At 38.1% G+C, this 21,561-nt stretch overlaps 2 protein-coding genes across 6 annotated transcripts in view; one reads left to right on the forward strand and one right to left on the reverse strand.

The window, feature by feature from the left end:
* Positions 1-21,561, reverse strand: part of CENPP (centromere protein P) — a 113,462-nt gene that overhangs the window by 15,831 nt on the left and 76,070 nt on the right. The window lies entirely within an intron of this gene.
* Positions 846-16,179, forward strand: ECM2 (extracellular matrix protein 2). 2 transcript variants are annotated; one of them, XM_023935574.2, is made up of 10 exons: positions 846-1,011; positions 4,915-5,204; positions 9,144-9,332; positions 10,603-11,082; positions 11,395-11,510; positions 12,195-12,330; positions 13,106-13,263; positions 13,580-13,719; positions 14,795-15,121; positions 15,771-16,179. In XM_023935574.2, the coding sequence occupies exons 2-10, from the start codon at positions 4,937-4,939 to the stop codon at positions 15,973-15,975; spliced, it is 2,019 nt and encodes a 672-aa protein (XP_023791342.2). In that variant the 5' UTR covers positions 846-1,011; positions 4,915-4,936; the 3' UTR covers positions 15,976-16,179. The 2 variants fall into 2 exon arrangements, with proteins under 2 accessions (XP_023791342.2, XP_023791341.2); XM_023935573.2 differs by lacking the exon at positions 846-1,011 and adding an exon at positions 1,259-1,826.

Genomic DNA, 21,561 nt, shown 5'->3' on the forward strand with positions numbered 1-21,561 from the left:
TGATACCAGGCAGCCACAGTCACTCTTTAACAGCTCCTACAATTTTCAAGTGCTACTTTTCATTGCAGGAAGATGCAATGCCATTTTCATGAAGAGGGAGCTGTGTCTTTGCAGACCCCCCAGGCTGTCTTTACTTCTTCCTTAATAAAAGCTGAGACAATAAGCAAGGGCCTGACAGAAAATCTTAAATCCTCTAAGCTGATTGAAGGATCTCAATGTGTGTCTGAATCTACACCTAACTAATGAAGACAGACTGAGAGACTTGGGGCTGTTCAGTCTTGAGAAGGTTTTGGGGACACCTTAGAGCCCTTTCCAGTGCCTGAAGGGGCTGCTGGGGGGCTGGAGAGGGACTTGGGGCAAGGGCTTGGAGTGACAGGACAGGGGGAATGGCCTTATTAAGCTGAATGAGGGCAGGGTAGATGAGATTGGGAAGGAATTCTTCCCTGGGAGGGTGCTGAGGCCCTGGCACAGGGTGCCCAGAGAAGCTGTGGATGCCCCTGGATCCCTGGCAGTGCCCAAGGCCAGGCTGGATGGGGCTTGGAGCAGCCTGAGATAGTAGAAGGTGTTCCTGCCTGTAGCAGGGGGTGGAATAGGATAAACTTTAGGGTTCCTTCCATCCAGATTTTTCACTCCATTCAATTGACTGTCTCCATTCCTTTCAAACAGCTCCAGCTAAATTACCAAAGTTTAATATTTATTTTGCCTTTGCAAAGCAGAGCACAGTAGGAATGCCTATTTAAAGGGACAATGGGTTCTCCCAATTTCTTTCCACCACACACCAGTTAACAATTATGGTTAACTCAATGGTTACACCATTCATGACTATCTGTCTAAATATTCCTCAGACTGTGAGTTCAAGCAAACGATGGACTTTTAGTGCCAGCAGGACTGGGAGTCCCAGGTGAATTTGTCATTTAGAAGCTCAGCAGACCCATCCCATCACCCACCCGGACACTCAGCAGCGATCTGGGGATGCAGGAGAAGGCTCTGCTGGCATGCACAGGACCTGTGGTAATGTACCCTTAATTCCCTCCCTTCTCCTCTCTGGATCACCAACTTCCCTGCAGCTTCTGCAGAGCTGAGCTTCAGGATCATGTTTCAGGATGTAATTAGCCTTACAAAGAGAAAAAATGAAGGGAAAGCGCTTAGGTCGTTTTATTTTCCATGCATAAGCTACAACTTGCAGTGAAATCATTGCCGTAAATAGACAAAAGAAAAACTTTCCATGCTAAAACTTCAGCAAAAAGACTTGCTGCTTATAGATGACAGGCTTTAAATGGAGGAGGGGATTAGGAAAAGACGAATTGAAAAAAAAAGTTCTAATTTTAATGAATGTTTTTATGTTAAGGCTACATCTGCTAAAGTGCATTAGATCTTATTATTTTATATAAATCTACATTAAAGTCAAGCCACATGGAAATGAAACCTCTAAATACATAAACCAGCACCGAATAAAATACATATTTTTTGTTTCTTTTGAAAACACTCAATTTCCTTTTTCCTTATGTGACTGTAAGCACTGGAAAAGATTTCCAGCTGTGCCTTGTCAGCCTCGGGACCGAAGGCATTGTGCTGCTCCTCATTTGCCCGAGTGAGGTTCCAGTGCTCCGAGCACCAGCAGGAGCTGAGGCTCTGCACACACAGCTCAGCCCTGGCTCCCCAGGGGAAGAAGCTATTTCAGACTTAACTAAGGAATCATCTCACATGTTTCAACAATCCCTACAGTTTTCTCTGTTTGTTTTAAAGATATCACTGAGATTTTGTTTCATTTGCAACGGGAGACTAAATGACAGCAAGCAGAATCTGCTGTTAGGTTAGATTACAAGGTAAAATGTTTTACATTTTAAATTACTGCTTAAAGCATGGTGTTGAATGGCTTAAACTTCATGTTAACTTTGCAAATATGTAATATTTGAAATGAAATAATGTGGGCTGTATTTAGCAATACTGAACAGAATTGCCTTTCTAGATAAAGTGTGCAATTCCCGTTGAGCTGCTTTTTGTTCTGTCTGAATGTTTGCCGTGAATATCCAACTTAAACTAATGGGAAGTGCAACTGGTCTGGCTGCTATGGATAAATGTAACTCATTTCTGTGTAATGCTTTTAAAAAAGAGTGAGTGAAAAATCTCGGTAAAGCACTTTAACCCTTGTGTGTCATGAGAAGTCATGCTGACATCTTAGAAATGTGTTTGAATTTTGACTGAATGGATAAAGATTGATTATTTAATAAATTCTGATACTCTGCTATTTCTAAAGGGTCTCTCCTTTAAAAATTAACTATTTCCATTAACATAATAGCAAAGTGACAGTTACTGAAGATAAAGGTACAAATTACCAAACATATTACAAAGTCAAAGTAAAGGTAATAAAGATGCTTTCACATACCCTTCCTGATCTAAATATTAATGGGTAAAATGAAAAAAGGTATAGCAATGCAGCCATGTTGGGTCTATTTGGCAGCACTAACAGTTAATAATACACTGGCTATGTATAACTATTTTTTACTATGAAATGATTTATTATAAAAGTCATAAATTGAATAGGCTGTATTTTCCCCAATTTAAAAGTTAGCTGGCCCTATACAAAATACAACCTCCCAAGAGATAATCTGAGGATCCCAGACATGGCAGGAAAGGCTCAAAGCACCCAAGGCCTTTCAGTTTGGGCCTTAAAATGTGAGGCAGCACTTGTTAACTTAAGCCAAGGAAAGGAACTCAGTAGCTCACTGCTGTGCATGCAAAGAACACTATTTGGTTGAAAGTAGCAATATTAAGCTTTCAGTGCCATAAGTTAAATTGATGTAACAAAATAGCATATAAACTCACATATATTAACAGGATTAGCTTCTAAAGACATTTTTTTGGGGGGGGGGGTGTGGTGTGTTTTCTGTTGTTTTGTTTCTGATTTTTAAAAATTTGTATTTAAAAAGTTCTTTATGAAACAAAGTTTCAATTCAAAACCATTTTCTTTACTACAGAATTTTACTCTCTAAGTTCCTAGCCAAACATCTTTTAATGTACATTAACATTTGTACAGTTAATGTAATATAATTCACTCTATATTATTCCTGACTTTTAAAAATAAATGGAGAAGGGAAAAGTATTTCAGTTATGCCATTATGTGCCTCTGGTCACAGGAAAAAATGGTTAAATGTTAAAAAAGCCCAAGTGTAATGTAGCAGCATTTTAATTGCACAGCTATGGTGTTATTATAGAGTATCCCAGAAAAATGGGACCATAATTAAGATGTCAGAAACTTGACAGAATGGACACACATGGTCAAGCCTTTCCTTTGTACATCCAATTTTCCCTGTGGACTCTCGGTGTGTTTCAGCCCAGCTTGTGGAACAGCAGTTTCCTGTGTAATTTTACAGCCACTCATTACCACGCAAGTCAGACACCAAATGCTTTGGCTCATTTGTCCTGAGGGACTCAGAAATGAGCGCTTTCTTAACAAGAACAGGCATTTTCAATGGAGAGGACAAGCTTCTGCATCTATCTGAGATGTTAACTAACAGTAATTGCTGTAAATAAAAAGCTATAGAGTCTATACAGCATTTTGGAAGCGATTTTTGAGGGGCAGAAAGCAGCAAACTAAAGTTTGGATTCATTTCAAAACCCTCTATTCCAGGAGATGCTGTGAGAATTTTTAACAAAATTTGTAATTTGTACCAAAAATGTGACCTGTTCTATAAATCAGAAAATACCAAGATGAACAAGCTTTTTAACAAAATCTAATTCAGGCCAAACCACAGTTCAAGTTCCTGAAATAATACTGTCCAATATTTACACAATATAATAATAATAAGATTAACTCCAAAGTGAAAGATGACATGTAAAGCCAGACTGATGAACATTAAGAAAAAGCATTTTTTTATTCCTCTCAGAGAAAAACCAAGCCTTGTGTTGGCCACAAAACCCAAGAGCTCCAAGTTCTTTGCTAATTCTCCCTCTCCCAAGAACAGAAATGTCCCGTCTCTGCTGTCTCAGTTAAAACAGGCCACGGGACACCATAATTTCCTTTTTGAAAGAATTATGCAACAGAGCTCTGACAAATCATTTATGAGCCTGGATGTACAGGGTCTTATTTCCACACTGGTACAGCAGTCCACTGCTGGATATCCTTCCTGTGCACGCTCCTGAATCCTGACTGCTCTGTTTTGGAATGCCACCTATTGGTGACAGTAAATGTATTTTTTCTGTCACAAGCATAAGGAGGCTCAATTATTTTGAATTTTTTAATAAGTAAATGCAGAACACAACCTATTCTAGATAGACCTTACCACAGCCTACACTTAATAAAAGCTTCCACTGGAGAAGCAGCTGTGGGATATCACAAATAGCACAGACTTCCCCAAGGTCTCCTCTGCAGAATCAAGAAGATCCTGCTAGAGAAGAGGATGGCCAGAGATGGATATAAAAGCAACATCTCTTCATTTACAGTAAAAAAACCACCTTGCACAGAAATGCCAACCCAAAAGCATTTGGGGCAGCACATCACAAATGAATTGGACATTTTTCTGTTACTTTGCCATTCCCACACTCAGAAGTTACGACACTCTGGAACAAATAAAAAAAAAAGCAAGACACAATTTTCAGAAGTCTCGAGGAGTTCCTTGCTGGAAGCAGCAACAATTACTGAACTTCCAATGCCTGCTGGCACTGCAAATCTAAAGCACCTCTTCAAATGCAACCGCACACACAAACCAGCACGTGTTTGACTGTGAGTGTTGAGAATCACTAAAATCAAATCGGTCCCTGAAGCTCTCAGAGGGCAATTTCCTCCCTAGGGAAAGCTTGGTTATATTGACCTACCACATTATTGGTTCACCTGCCTTGGAAAGTGCCGTATATGAGTGACATGGTCCTTAAAGCTTTCCAGGTACCTGATTTCCCTCTTTTTTCCCATTCCAGGACTCTGTGGGACCCATAGACCATGCAGGCACCATCACTGCTCTGTTATTTCTTGCTTGTCTTGCTGTGCACCGATTTTTGCCCAGCTGAAGGCGGTGCTGGCAGGAGGCAGAGGAGGAGGAGGATGCACAGGGAGATGGGGAGGAGCCCCTGGGCAAGGCACAGGAACCCGAGGGCACCCGGGATGGAGCCCAGGATCCCCCTCATTAACATCGATGACAGCGTGATGGGCGTGTTTGACTCCCTGGTGGGGCTGGGGGAACATGAGAGCACCTACAGTGTCTTACCAGGTGAGAACAGAGCCCCTCTTCTACTCCTGGGGGGGCTGACTTTTCATTTCAGATGTACAAACTCATTAAAATTTTATTTTAGCTCTACTTCCACACATGTCTGCAGCCTTCTGCAGTAATTTTGTTGTTAGCATTATGAGGCTTTTTGATTGAACACTGTTGGCCAGGTATCAGCAATATTTCCTGCAAATTTTCTTTTCATCATCAATTATTTTTTGATCTTAACTAACAAAAAATATGTTGGGGTATTTTCATAACCTCCAATGTGTAGCAAATTTGAAGGCCATTTTGAAGAATTTATTGCTTAATATATCTTCTAAGTCAATTAATATTTCACTGAGGCCTCAACACCAGTAACAGCAGCGTTATTTAAAATAGACTCACATTTTGATTTTTACTTTATGTATGGGTTGCATTTTTGAAAAGCACATGCAAACTTTCAGGAATAATTCTTGATTTTGTAATTACCTTAATAATACTTAATGTGGAAGTTACACTATAAACAAGACCCTTATGATGCAAAACTGAGTTAAAAGAGAAAAATCCTACTCATTCAACACGAGACCACTCTCATGCTCCACTTATATTGAGAACCCAGATTTATTTAATAGAAGTTCAATAGTATGACTTATATAAAACTTGCCTTTTTGGTGATCCAGAGGTTTTCACACTGCTGTAGTAATGTGTATTATGGATACAGATATTTCTGTTCCTCCATCGAGAGATCACACACCAAGTAAAATCATCATATGCAATTTAATGAATTTTATGGAAAAAAAAGAGAATGCCCTGATTACCATATTCATATAAAATGGTAATAATCTATTTTTATAAGCAAGAATTTAAATCTTACAGTGTGTCACACAACAGATGTGACCATTGGGCTAAGAGGTCTCAAATAGCCAAACATAAATCAGCCACATTTTCTCCACAATTACTGTTTGTTGTGAGTCCTTACTTCAGAAAGGCTGAACCATTTCAAATCAAATATTTGAAAGGAAGGGCTTTGAATAGAAAAACTAGCAAAACTCTGAATTACAGCATTTCCAGTGTCTGTTAAATTGTATAGATATTACTGATGTCAAAGCTTTAATTTAAAAGTATTTTTAAAATGAAACAGAGGAAAATAACACGTAAGTAGCATACACTTCATGTAAAATATTCCAGAGTTTCTGTCAGGACCATCAGTCATGCTGAAATAATGCAGAGCTCTTCCCCCTCCCCGCCTTGCTTGTTTCTTTCTATCTGGACTTGCATCCAAAAGCTGAGCTAAAACCACTGAACTCATTTTATTTGGAACTCCACGCTGAATTTACACCATATTTCCAAAGGTTAAAAGTCCTATGCTCATCTGCCAAAGACTGGAACCACAAGGTATTTTTTAGTCTAGCTTTTAAAGTTCAAAATTTTTTCAAGTTAATGTCAGATTTGGAAAAAACAGAGTCTATTAAATAATAGAACACTATTATTAATCATGCCTCAGAATACAAGAAAATGAAATCCAAATATTAATTTCCATTCTCTTAGCTACTTGTTTTGCTCTTAGTAGACTAAAAAAAAACAACCCACCCAAATTTACAGATATATGCGGGATGAAAATTAACAGCTACATGGAGGTTTAACAGTAACCAGACATATCTAAGATTAGAATCATGTGAACATTTAAATTAAATCAAACAGTTGGCCACAACATGAGATAATTTGCAGTTGTCCATTAGGTAGAGCAGAGTAGGATGTTCACTGCTGCACCATTTTTGATCTTTCACCCCCCACTTCTCCCGGCTCACACCACCAGGCTGAAGTGACTCAGTGGTCAGGAAATTTGAGGAGCATCTCAGCACAGCCTTTTGTGCCTCACAGGGGTCTGGGAATCCCAACAGTGCCAGACAGAAGTTCTGCAATACACCACAAGGGTAAAATCTTTGTCTTTGAGCACACACTGCTCCTGCCTTTATGCAACTCTCAAGTGCACAGAAAAAAAAGGATCATTTGTTAAAGAAGCTTGCAGAGGCCAAGCCTGATAACTCATATCTTTAGGCTTATTCAGACAAGATTTGCACCCACTTCTGAAACACTCTAGTAGCTAAAACAAAAGAAAGAATTTGAGGAAGCACAGAAGAATTTCCTTCTCAGGCCAGAGTATGCTCCTTTGGAAGAACTGATGTTTTATTGTTTAACATGAGAAAGTGCAGGATTTTTTGTGTTTCTTTTGGAGATTATTGAAAAGAAATACTGTGGTGTACTGGCAAGCACATAAACCCCAAAGTCAGGATCCAGCAAAGAGCTGGATTGCAGATACCTGGGTGGAATGACAAAGGACTTAAAGCCAACTAGCACTTGGCCTGGGCTAACTCCTCTCCTCCTCCAATTGACATAGCTGGAGTTGCTTAGAGCATTTTATGCAGCTGAAATGATGCAGAGATGTCCTAGACCTTGAAAAACCAAGATGCAACTACTCAAAACTTTAATTTCTTGCCTTTTCCATCCTAAGAGCAATTTAAATCAAAGCATTTTTTAAAATATATGGAATATAGAGGATCATGCAAACTGGATGAGTCTGATAACTCATTTTTATTGTAGAAAACAGATTGCTATCCACTGGTCTTTGAGTAGAAGGAAAATGGAAGAACCTTTGTTATGAAGTAGGACTACTTTGAAAAATTTTGCAAAATGCCTCATTTTGAGACAAATACTAATCCCAGAGACATTTCAAACCAAATATTTCCCAAATAGTCTTACAAGGTTATTTAGAGGCTATCCTGAATATTCTCACTAAAACTAAACAGCCAGGCATGGAGCAGGGCAGAGTGTGGGAAAACACTGCAAAGAACCCCTCCAAAAACAATTTGTGCACCACAAGTGAAAGTCTCCTGGCACGCAGATTCAGGTGATATAAGATGTTCCTACCATTTTAATTTTCATCTGAAGGAAGAAGTCAAACTGAATAGGAAAAGAGGAAATTTCTTTACGTACAGGGAGAACAAAGTTAACTTGGAAATGGGTTTTCATCTCAAAACAACACTTCAGCAATGCATTCTTAGGTTGATTAGAAAGAGGAAAAGGAAAGTGTGAGGGACTTCAGCTTCTCAACAAGATTTAGAGGTACACACAAAAATAGGAATATTTGCATGGGATGAAGAACCTCAGCCTTGGTTTTCCTCCTCTCAAAAGACCAAAAATAAAAAAGCATCATGCTAAAGTGCAATGTTTATCCTGGAGTCTGGGTGAGAACTGCCCAGGGAAGATTCTGCTGAGGTAAACTCCACCACTGGAAGCAAAGTGAGATTGGGATTAATTTCCTTCCCAAATCTCCATGTTCTCCAAATCACTTGCCTACTGAATATCTGACTGGAGCTTACAAAATTACATTTCTTTCTAAAAATTTCAACTGGTACCCTGGGGAGATCGCAATCTTTTGTAGATACATGTCCAGAAACTCGAGAGACAGAGTATTTTATAGCACAAATTGTTCTAGATTGCTGCTTTTCTAGCAAAGAGGGTTTTTAAAATGGTTTTTTTTTCAACTAAAGATATTTTTGCCATCTTATCAGTCATCCCAGAATGGACTTTACTTCCACCAAGCCTATGAGCTGTCACTACATACTGAATATTGTTACCTCCCCAGTTCCACAAGGCCTTACTAAACCTTTCTCATTTCATATGCAAGATATCAGAAAAGCTCTCTAGTGCACAAGAGAGGAATAGATGAAGGTCTGGAAAAAAACTATACAAGTTTTGCATAACTGGAGATTACTAATAAGCTGAAGAAAATGCAGTGATGAAAAGTAAGGAATTATGATAAGAGCCTTTGAATAGGGTGTATTTTACATATTTTCCAAATGAGAACAAAATAGTAGTGCTTCTTTCCAAAGATTTAAATGAACACTCTTGGTTTACTTTTAAGCTGTTTAACTCCAATTTCCCATTTTCTGTTCCTAGGGAAGAAGGGGCAGTGCACAGCTAACGGGATGATCATGTTCGACAAAGCCGTGTGGTCTCCCAAGCCCTGCGTCACCTGTCTCTGCTCCAAGGGAGAGGTGATCTGTGACACAACCATGTGTCACCCCCTGAAATGTCCCCAGACCATCATTCCTGCAGGAGAATGCTGCCCAGTGTGTTCTGAGACTGGTATGGGACACCACAGATTGACTGTTTTGAAACTGCCTAGTTTAAACCCTTACATAAACACTGCATTTAATGATCCCAAGAGTTACAAGGTACACATTATCCTGAATTCCAGGATAAAAGCAGCTCTTCAGAGTTTCTGTTCAAGTTGACCTTGGTTTCTCCAAGTACTCTGTTAGATGAGTTTGATACAACGTTTAAAGAAAAGATGATGCTAAGTATGCTATAGTAAAGATAATTGTATTTCATTTTTTACTTCCCCTTTCTGCTTCCCCCTCCCTTTACAGAATTTTGTAAATGTACAAAAAAATAATATCTATTTATATTTTCTAGCCCACTTCCATTCACAAAGGATCAATCAATAACTACTGGCTGTTACTGATGTGTTAGACATACAGAGTGGTAAATCTTTTTTAGGAGTGCAAAAACATGCAGCAGTTTGATGTAAATCAAGAGCAGAAAGTCAATTCACAAGGGAAGCCACAGAACTACAATCTTGGTTTTTCACAATAATTTAAATAAAATCAGTACCTTTAAAAAGAAAAGGAATGGAGGAGATAAATATCAGATGTGATTTCCTTCCCATACTCCCAATATTTTATATACCTGCAAAGTGCTGCACTCAATCTCCTCCTACTGTAAGAAATATTTATCCTCATGTGTATGTGCGTGTGACACTGAGATGAGACATCATAGGAATTCACTCTAGAACTGTGAAAGTCATGTTGACTGAGACATTTAAACTCCTCTTATTAGAACTGTCCTATTATGGAAGTAAAAACTGCATTTTGGTAATGGAGTTAATGCATTTCCCTGGTGAGATCCCCACCTGCAGCCAACTCCTCCCCTGACAGTTCCTTCTGGAGGAGAACAAGTCTTGACCTTTGTGAATTTTTTCCAAATTACCTCCCACTCCCAGACACATTATTTTTCCTCTTTAGACACCTCCTTCAACACAAAACACATAATTAAAAAGAAGTCAAAAAAGGAAAATAATGAAGGCTATATTAATTTTTTCACCTTTTTGTCTGGAGTTGTCAGAAATCATAGCTGTGTACAAACTGTTCTGCATGGCTGCCTCAATCATTTCTCAGTCAAGTGCCTCCTTTCTCAAGCAGCAATTTAAGACCACATTTTTATTCTTTGAATTGTATCCTAAGAGGAATAATATTCTATAGTCATAATTTTTTACTCTGTGTGGGAAACAGTGCTTACTAATATTTTAGTTTCATCGGACTCTTTTGTGTTGTTTTCGTTTTCTTTTCTTCATTAGCCTCCTCGTTGGACTCCAGTGTAATTTCACTGGATGACACCAGTGAATTGTCTGGTGATTCCCCAGACCCCAAGGACCTCGACATCACCAGTGTTCTGCCATCAGCACAAACTCAAATGGAAAAAGATAAGCTGCTTCCAACAGAAGTGATAGAGATTAGAGACAAGGAGGGTCACAAAAAAGGGGAAAAGAAAAGAAAAAGGAAAGGCAAAAAGAATCGCCAGAGGCACAAAGGACGTCGCAGACAGAAGCTGCCTGTCCCCAGAACGGGAGCTGCAAGAGATGTGCAGTATGAAAGTGATGAAGATGATGATGCTTTCAGAATTCCATCTCATTTCCCAATTCCTGTCCCACCCATAGAAGCTCCTCCTTTGCCATCTGGATGTTCCACCTTGGACACCACAGTGAGCTGCATTAATGCCAAACTTACACAAATACCTCCCATCTCAGATCCAGACCTAACAAGTTTAGACCTTACAGGTAATTCATGGGTCTACTTTGCATGACTTTTGTAACATCATCCACCCTAAATGCAGTCAACAGCACTGTTAATGCTTTGTCATTCCTTAACATAGAAGTTTTAGAACTAATTTTACAGCTAGGCCTTTAAAACAAGAAATGAAAAACATTAGACCTGCATGCCAGCGTTTAAATACTAAGATGAATATATCTACACAAAATTAGTGTTCATAATGCTATTTTTTGTGATACATTTTCTAGGTGCAATATTACACACTTCAGGTACAGACTGTATTTCATAATTCAAACTTTTCTTTTTGCCTTCTGTCCCAGGAAATAGCATCACTACTATCTCAGATGAAGCATTCAATGGGATACCTAATTTGGAATGGATTGATTTGAGCAAAAATAACATTACCTCTCCTGGCATAGGTCCCAAAGCATTCAAAGTAAGAAAGCCTAACTCTTTTGCTACCCTCTCAATAATTATTGCTTAAAATAATGTTTTTTGCTTTTCAGTTTATGGATCTAAACCATTTTGCATCATCTATAAGTAAGCAGCGTATGATTCAACAGCTACTTTGAGGAATCTCTCACCATAATCAAGAATTAAAATTAAGATATGATAATTTTTCATACTGAATTTTCAAGCTGGCTTAAACATAAAAATTCTCAGTTACTGAAAGGTGCTGTCCTTCTGCCTGAGTCAATTTGCTGACCCACAGAAAATCATTGGTTTGCTCACAAAAGAAGAGGATAGGCACATAATTTCTAAATGCATGTACTTTGAAGCCCTAAATACTGCGCAGTGTATTGAGGCAATACTTCTACAAATCACAGAGAGCAGCAGGAATGCAAACAGTGATTCTGGGGAACTGCAGCAGGGCTGTGGGGAAGCTCTTCCAGTCACACGTGACACTATCTGGCACTTTTGTTAATATTTCACAGAAACGAACCTAATTAATTAGACTGACAGGAGTAAAACAATACTTTTTAATTCAAAACACTGGATACTACTGCACTGCTGCTGAAAAACTGTACAAAAGGTGTGTTTAAGAAAACCTTAACTGAATATTTAACTGCACATTTTGCACTTTGATAATCTAAGTGCTCTTCTTCATCCCTGTGATAAGATCCTGAAAAAGCTGAAACGTTTGTATTTGGATGGAAATATGCTGGTACTTATTCCCTCTGAATTGCCACCAACTTTGGAAGAAATAAAAATAAATGACAACCAACTTCATGCCATTGATGAAGACGGCTTAAAAGGTATTTTAAAAACTAACATCAATCATATGAGAAGCTAAAAATAAATTTGAAAAGCTGAATGTTGAACCAAATGTGCCTGGTTTGACATAGAAAAGTAATTGCTAGCTTTAAAGTGCTGTGTTTTCAAAAGGCAACAAAAGCTGAATGATTTTCATGACAAAATATTTTAAAATTATATTTTAACTTATGCAACTGCTCCTCTTCCAAAGCAGTTTATATTTAGGGTCACTAAGTGGAGGTGTATTTGCAAGATGTTGAAGATACCTATTATCCTCACCTTTAACCTGATGGCTTTATCTGTGATGAAACCATTCCAGTTATTTTTAAACTGAAGTGAACAGAATTGGATGCCCATGAAAAATAAAGGAGAATATAATTGGAGTCAACCACGACCATTTTAAGCCAGTTTAAACAGAGGCTGTTAGAAAAAAGAGAAAGAAAAAAGAAAGGGTACCATCTGTGTCAGAATTTGATGGACTTTTTTGCTTCCTTTCCTCTCCTGCCAAAAGGGTCCCATCTAAACTGGCTCAACTGCTGCCCTTTCCATTTGGACAGGGAGAGGAAAATGTAAATAAAGCTGCAGTCAATCTCTAAAGCTCTGCAAATTAATAAACAATATAATTCCATGATTATGACATAATAAAATCAGTTAATTTTATTTTTTCATTGCTGTGAACTGATCTGGGTAATGTTTAAGACTGTTAAATGATGAACATTTATTTTAACAAGATATAAGATGGCATTAATTAACTGAAATTAAACTTTTTCTCCTTAGATTTAAAGAACTTGGTCACTCTGGAATTAGAAGGAAATAAACTTAGTGAAGCAAATGTCAGTCCTTTGGCCTTTTATCCTTTGAAAAGTCTTTCTTATTTGCGACTGGGAAGAAATAAATTTAGAATTATCCCACAAGGTCTTCCTGCCACTCTTGAGGTAAAAAAAAAACAAGACAACTGAAATAAATACTAATAACAACAACCCCCCCAGCAAACACCCAAAAAGATGCAATTCCTTCTGTTTGCCATTTCAAAGCAACCTGTATTCTCACAAATGAGAAAACAAAACAATTGCTTTGAAAAATTGTGTTTCTGAAGGTCCCACTCCAGCTACAAACTGACTCTGGTTCAGATTCAGAATTAACAGATAGACCAGGTAATACAGGGGGTAGCAATTGCTCTGTTTGGAATTTGCAGTGGGAAAACTCAGCCTATTCTGATCTCACAAATTTTCTTCCCAAATGTACTTACAGGAGTTATATCTTGAACATAATCAAATTGAAGAAGTATCAGAAATTTGCTTTAACCATACCAGAAACATTAACATCATTGGGCTAAAGCATAACAAATTAGAAGAGCACAGGATAGCACCTTTGGCTTGGATAAACCAAGAGTAAGTACCAGACATTTAAAATACATTTATTTTATTATTCTCTGTTTTTAGTGAGTCAGATAACCAAATAAATATTTGCACTTCATTACTTCTAACTTAGAACTGTAATTATGCTTTGTTTTCCTATGCTAATTTTTCTAAATTTCCTTTGCTTCATTGTGTAATCTAGAAGATCTTTTACCTCAAATCTGTACCATATTAATGTGAAAGTCAATATTTTTTCTGGCCACCCATTCAAAAATAAACATTAATTATAAATAATACTATATACAATCATACGGTAATTTAGTATTGATACACAATTACCACATAGGTAATTTAAAAATAATACTGTCCTAGCCTTATTTCCCATTGGATTAAAAATTATTAAAAGTCAATAAGATGAAGGAAAGACCATGCAGCTGCATTGTCTAAGCACAGAATATAAGCAGAGCGAGCAATGAGGATGCAAGCAGTAAAAGATGATAGTGCTTTTGATTTTCCTGCTAAAACATTTGCCAAGCTGAGCAGAGTACCTGGCCATCACTGGCAGCTGCAGCTCTATCCCTTGATTCCTGAACTTGCAAATTCCTGAAGCTGAAAACAACCATACTGTTACTACTGACAGCATCTCTCATCCCTGGAAGTGAAGTACATGGGACTGATTCATTCACACAATTCCATTTCAAACGGGCTTCAGAACAAAGGTTACAACTCCCTGTTAATGGGATAATGACTGAAATCCCAAGGTTATTCCAGGTCTTCAGTGTAACTCATTATTGTAGCAATCCCAAATTAGTCCATTGGGATTCCCCTGTTCAGGCCTCCCCCCTCCTCATTACTGAAGATCTCTTCCCATCAACAAAATCATTGTGCTTGATTGGTAATTCATGACTTCATTCTTTCTATTCCCAGAATAATTATGCATGACCATGTACCATAAAACGCATTCTGCCCCATTAACAGAAACAAATTTCCCTTGGCAATTTCATTCCCTGGTAATGCCACGAAGCAGAGCCTTGTACAGAACACAGCACTGCCAGAGCAGGAGCTCAGAGAGGTTTCAGCCTTTCTTTTCTTTTCTCCTTTAATGCAGGAACTTGGAGTCAATCGATCTCTCTTATAATAAGTTATATCATGTTCCCTCCTATCTGCCAAAATCTTTACTCCATCTGGTACTTATAGGAAATCAGATTGAAAGAATTCCAGGCTATGTGTTTGGCCACATGAGGCCAGGGCTGGAGTATCTCTACCTGTCCTTTAACAAACTCACTGACGATGGCATCGACCCAGTGTCCTTTTTTGGAGCTTACCACTCCCTGAGGGAGCTCTTTTTGGATCACAATGAATTGAAGGCTGTACCCTTTGGGATTGATGAGATGAGAAAACTACGTTTTCTAAGACTGAACAACAATAAAATAAGGTACTTTCCAAGTTTTTTGTTACATTAATGACATTAAAATAAATAAGACACGCTTTGCTTTAGGAATTTGTTATTTTTAAATAAATATTTGTTAGAAGAGTATAAAGGAGGAGCTGAATCCTGAATTTTCTTCTGCAGTATTCCTTAATATGATAAAAGTGAGACTTCACCCCTCCTCACAGTTATTGAAAATGCTCATCACCAGCAATCACCAGCTTTTCTGCTCCTGGAGCAGAGCCCCAAATGAAAACAAAATAATGGGAGGAGTCAGCAGCTGGAGTCACCTGGTGAGCAGGTTCCACCAGCCCCAGCTGTGCAGCCACACGTGCAATCCAGGCCCTCTGTGCTGTTTTGTAAGGCAAAGGAATGACAAAGAGAATTCCCATGTGTCAGACAAAGTTTCCATTCAGCAACACATGGTAATACTTTCCTCAAGAAAACTCAGTATATTATATAAATGAGAAAACAATGTAAGGAGAGAATGTTGCAAAGAATGGCTTTTGAAAGTCCTCAGTAAATAAGTAACTGAGAAAATTTAATGTACCGATTAACATTTTCAAATATTTAAATAGACATCAACTCTAAAATAAAAGATGAAGTTAAGAGTTATCTGGAATGATTATAACATGATCCCTGCCCTGTGTCACAGGACAGTGCCCCCAGAACGCATCTGCAGGACTCAGACCAGCCACGAGGACGAGCATGACCACAGTGAGGAGGAGAATGAAGATTCCCACTTGGAACATGTTCACCTTGAAAACAACTACATCAACACAAGGAAGCTTTCCCCACATTCATTTTCATGCATAAGATCCTATTGCAGTGTTGTTCTTAAACCACAGAAGACCAAATAAACCCCCCAATTTTGCATTGCAACCCCCATCTCTAGAAATGCTGCTTTATTTATTCTCTCTACTCACTGGTTTGCTTATTTCTGTTTTAAACTCTTCCCACTACCATAAATATGATACTCTATATTATATACTGAAGTAAGGTACCAGTGTGTGTCTTCATATTGTTACATTATAAAACCATTAAATGTAAAAATTGAAGCTTAAGATTATGACATCTATTTTTATTTCTATTAACACTATTCTACTTAAACACAACAGGTCAAACTGTGCCCCCAGGTACACCTTCTATAAGATCAGATTTTAGGATTTAAGAATACGACTAAACCCTCAACTTGGTCCTGTTTTTTTTAACTGAATTTAAAACATTTTAAGTGGTATCATCAATGGTGAAAATTGTACATAAAAGATAAAAGTACTTGAATGATGAACATTCTAGCAAAGCAGGAATCAAATTTCTTAAAACACACACAGGAGTGGATTTTCAACCTAACATTTTGCAGTGTTAAGCTCTCTTCCAAGTGAAATGTTAAGAAAAAAAGTTAAATTGTTTGTTTTAGATGACCCTAAACACTTCCTGTATTCAAACACAGATTCTGATGACCTAGAGGAATGAGCAATTAATATCTATCTGGATGCTTTTTTTTTTTTTTTAAACAAAGCATATTTTAATTTTTTAAAATTATTTTTAAAGTCACAGGAATAGGTTCCATTCATTTGCACCATAGTTTGTTAGATTTTTATACTGTACAGGATGTGTAGTCTTATAATAAATTTAAGAAAAACACCACATATTGCTGCAAGTATTATCATTCAAGTAGATTCTTCTCTTATCAAACATTCAGACTCATAAGACCAACAAGAAATTCTCCACTGGAATTTGCAGGGGATAACACCACTAAAATACAGATGAATCAAGATTTATTATGGCCATTAACATATTTTTTTCTCCAATATGTGCTTTTTCACTATTAAGACACCATAAAAGTGAATTTTTTGCAAGTAATTGGACTGAGATTATTCCTCTGGGGGTTTAATACAATGAGTATCAAGCCTGCCTGACATTACAGCGTGGAAGTTGTTCCTATGAGAAACCCTCAGCAATGGAACGTGACCTAAAATAAAGCTACAACATCAATGTAATGCCCCAGAAGTGAGACAAAGACTGAAGGAAAAATGTTTTTGAAATGGAACACAACACTAGCAGAGGCAGAAGAGCAAGCAGGAGAAAGAAGCCAAGGGATGAAGGGTATGCAACAAATGGGCTTGCTTACTTCAGAAATACACGGGGAATTAAACTTGCACAGCATTTCCATATGTCAGATGGAAGCAGCTCAAATCCACCTATCAGAATCACTAATAATATTGGAAGTGGAATGTGCTTTATTATAAAACTCTCGTCACTTCCCAACAGTGAGCTTGAAAGAATTTTATAAACAAGTAAACGGGACTGTGACCATTTTACAGCTTGTGACTCCTAGGACACAATGACCTGAGAATTTTTGTCAAGAAAAACATGGGAACAAGCTCAGAATCTTTGGCCACCAGTATGATAAAAATATGCAAGGCCAGCTCAACACAAAACTACTATAGTTAGTTTACACTCTAAAATATATTTGAGTAAATCAATAATTTTTGCAGGCTCACATTGGAAATGAATATACTTTGAGAAGGCTTGGATTGAGAATGGATAATAGTTCTGGTGTTATCAGACTCAGAAGTCTTATGAAATATTGTGTGTATATATATATAAAATACAGAAAAAATAAAAAAAAAAATAAAAGAAGTATCTAAATACTGGGAGAGCCTTCATGGCAAGTCCTTCATGAGAATTGCTTTGAGTGAGATCTGGCTAAGCCAATCCAGCACCGTTTCTGCCAGGCAATTGCATTTGAGAGATGCACAGCAGCATTCTCATTTCTCCTGTTCTCCACACACAGATGCAGCTGACTTCTACTCACAGATGAATTCAAGAGTAAATCAGCTGTAAGTTTCTAAGACTGCAGAGATGTTCCATCAGAATTTTTTTAACATTTCAGAGAGGAAACTACTTAGAGTACAGCAAAACCCTTAATACGACTCAGTAACCCAGAGACAAATGCAAGGTAAACAGATGTGAATACAAGGTGTGAATGTTGAAACTGTAAGTGGGAAAGATATTTTACAGTCAGTAAGAGACCAGAATAGGAGAAGTTTGGATTCAATAGCCACAGCAATTCCAGCAATACCACCTCTTCTCGCTGAAGTTACAGATCAGGTTTTGGAAGACCAAACTTCAGGTTAAATCAGTGCTCTTAGGGGTCAGAACCACACCATGACCACCTTGTAGAACATCCCAACCACAGAGGTGAAGCCAGCCCTTTGGAAACAGTGAATGTTTTTAAAGAGATTTCCTTTAAAGCTAGTTTTGGCTGCAAGAAGAATTTAAAAGTTTAGTGAACCATCCCAACTCTCATTTGGATGAAGCTCTGCATAACAGTCTCACTGTCTTCTTGTAAAGTGAAAAAGGTACAAACATGCATGCAAAAAGATTGATAATTATATGGTGGACTTGCTCAGCAGACACACATTTCTGTTTCTTAATGAACAAAAGAGAACCATGCTTTTATTGCATCTTTAGTAATATGACCCCTCTCTTATAGCTAGTTACCATTGAATCCCAAACTCTATTTCAAGGCTTTAATTTTACTTCTCTTGGCACACTGAAGACCATTTTAAATGGGGAAAAAACAGCAGACATGTGAAATAAGAGCTCTGATTTAAAGATGTCAACAACTTCTGTTCAGCCTCAAGGCCCCAAAGTATTGTGGAAAAATGTTGGAACACTTTTTCCATCTAAAAGTAGCGAAGACGTCACTTAAAAACCTCTAAAATGTATTAAACAGATATCCTTTTCCACATTAAGAAACAATCATATGATCAAAATGAATCTAGCTTTTCTTTTCCCCAACAAATTAACATCCTACTCCTAAGTTTTATACCAATTCAGGTACCAAGCAGCTGCCTGCAAGCGTAATTTGAACAACTTTGTGACAACTGCTATAATGAAATTCAATGGAAATATAGTGTTTAATGTTCCCAGTAACCAGGTTATGAAGTCTCATTGCAGATGCAATGTTCCTTGCTAAGAGACACCCTGTTCTCAAATTAAAATTCCATCAGGAGAGACCCATAAAGACACAGCACTGTTCTTTCCTTTTCAGTTTAAGAAGTGAAGAGAGAACATCAAGCAGAACTCTTCATAAAAATCTCCCATTCTACATGATGCAAGAGTTACTGGGTCACTAAAGTACCTTTAAGAACACATTCTGCACCAGTGTGTGTCTATGAAAGAACTTCGATTTGAGTATTGCATAGAACATTGACCACACCAGAAACCAATTTATGGTAAATTATCATCCCTTTTATGATACCGAAACACTCCAGTTAGTAAAGCAAAAGAAACCAACAGATTGATTACCTCTATGGTGTCAACTTTCTCACATAGTAAATGAGCTTCTCTCAACTGGATACTGTTTGATCAGTCTTAAAAGGATCACAGAATATTCTGAGTTGGAAGGGATCCATGGGGATCACTGATCCAACCCCTGGCCCTGCACAGACAGACCAACAATCCCATCCTGTGCCTGGGAGTGTTGCCTAAACATTTCTGGAGCTCTGGCAGCCTTGGGGCTGTGACCATTCCCATTCCCTGGGGATCCTGGTCAGTCCCCCACCACCCACCTTCCTGATATCCAACCTAAACCTCCCCTGACACAGCTCCAGCCATTTCCTTGGGAATGGCAGAAAAAAAACCAAACTACCTCTGGGTGAATATCAAAATTAAATGAAACATCTGTCCCAAAACCACAGCTTTACTTTGCTTCAAGGAAAGTGGAAGCAAAGGAAGCCCAGAAACAGCAATGCTCTTTCTCTGTAGAAATGTCACTGTCAAAGCTGGGAGACTGGCATAGCTGGGCTCTGACCTGGCCCAGGACAGTTCTGCTTGTGCATTTCCCATACAGCCTGGCCTCATCCTTCCTCATCCTGCCTAACTGGTGCTGGACAGAATCCTCCTCATTTCCACAAGTGTTCACTGACTATCAGCCTGTGAACAGTTCATAAAGTTTCCCAGCACACAGTCTGGTCGTTGCTCTGGAGTTCCTTGGAGCAGCACACGACTGCTGCTGCTCTGCAGTCACGTCTGGTAAAAATTCCCACAGTGGGGTGTTGCAGGGTAATACAGGATAATAAGGGGGAATAACAATAATAATAATAATAATAATAATAATACAGGATACAAAGGGCAATCTCATTTGAACAGAGAGATAGATGGGCTGGAGGCTGAGGGCAACTTCACCTCTTGCTACGGCCCAGTAGCTGAACAATTCAGTTCACATGAACCATTCCATTTCAGTCCCTCACTAAAACCAGAGAGTTTGATCTGTATCCTACAGATCCTACATTTCCTGCAGGTCTGTCCTCTATTGATGCCTCTCTGTGTGAATCCAGAGGGCTACCCCAAAAATCAACTGCCCTGGTAACTAAAATCAGCATTTTTTACTTATTTTTACTTGGGAGTTCTGTGAGTAATAAGGTTTATCTGGGGCATTGGCTACAAAGCTCTGTATTCAGAAATTGCAATTTTTTCAGCTTGGGGAATGTTGTGCATTACAACTAATTTAAAGACCACATTAATGTAAAGAAAAAATAACACTGTCTCTTTCCCAGACTACAGCTTCCTTCATAAACATTTCTTTCTTTTCTACAAGAGCACAAATTATGCAAAACTGTTCTGGCTATTAGGAGTAAGGCAGTTGGGGGAAATGCCTGATTATTTATGATAGGATCCATCAACTTTTAGGCTGGATTCAAAACTGGTGTTTGGGAGGTACAGAGTCTGTGCTATTCACTTTCCCCATAAAGGCCAGCGATGCTCCTGCCCAGGGCTCCATGTCCCTTCCTATGGCTGTGCCAGCCACAGTGGACACAAACATTCTCTGTAGTCTCTACAAGTGAATAAATACTCAAAAACTGAGAGAATCCCCCCAGACAATATTCTTCCAGTCTGCTTAAGCCATCCTGGCTCCATTCAATAAATAGCCTTTTTCCCCCTCCAAGGATTTAAGGATTGAAGTAAATTAAAGCATTCAGAATTGGATTATTTAAAAGGTTCATCTTAAAAACCATTTACCTTGTAATCTCTAATAGTCTCTTATGTAAGGAACTTCCTACAGCCACTGAGTAAACAATTACTGTTGTTTGGTAGAATTTCCATTTGTTTGGTGTTTAATTCTTTGTACAGGATGCAGATTTCCACACAGTTATTGAACGCAAACTTCTGATTCATTACTTTTGTTTTAGGCTTTTATTTATATTAATGTATCTTTGATAAATTAATATCAAATGAGTGAGATCAGATCATAACACACTGTTTCCTACAAAGCACTTTGGAGCAGTACTGTTAATTCAGTGAGAAGAACTTCCATTCCAAGTGTGCAGAATTATGGATATATACACAGAAATCTGTAGGTTTTCCATGCAGTACTACTGAAACAAATCTATGTTTCTCTGTGAGAATTTTTCATATGATAGTAATGCATAAAAGCT

This window comes from Cyanistes caeruleus, chromosome 11 (assembly GCF_971803275.1).
Source record: "Cyanistes caeruleus chromosome 11, bCyaCae1.hap1.1, whole genome shotgun sequence".
In the NCBI taxonomy this organism is placed as follows: domain Eukaryota; kingdom Metazoa; phylum Chordata; class Aves; order Passeriformes; family Paridae; genus Cyanistes; species Cyanistes caeruleus.

Bases quoted from the DNA above. Each gene is read 5' to 3' on its own strand.
- ECM2 (XM_023935574.2), top strand. From the start codon at position 4,937: ATGCAGGCACCATCACTGCTCTGTTATTTCTTGCTTGTCTTGCTGTGC. The intron at 11,511-12,194 runs GTAAGAAAGCCT...CCCTGTGATAAG, and splicing joins TAGGTCCCAAAGCATTCAAA to ATCCTGAAAAAGCTGAAACG. The intron at 13,264-13,579 runs GTAAAAAAAAAA...ATGTACTTACAG, and splicing joins GTCTTCCTGCCACTCTTGAG to GAGTTATATCTTGAACATAA.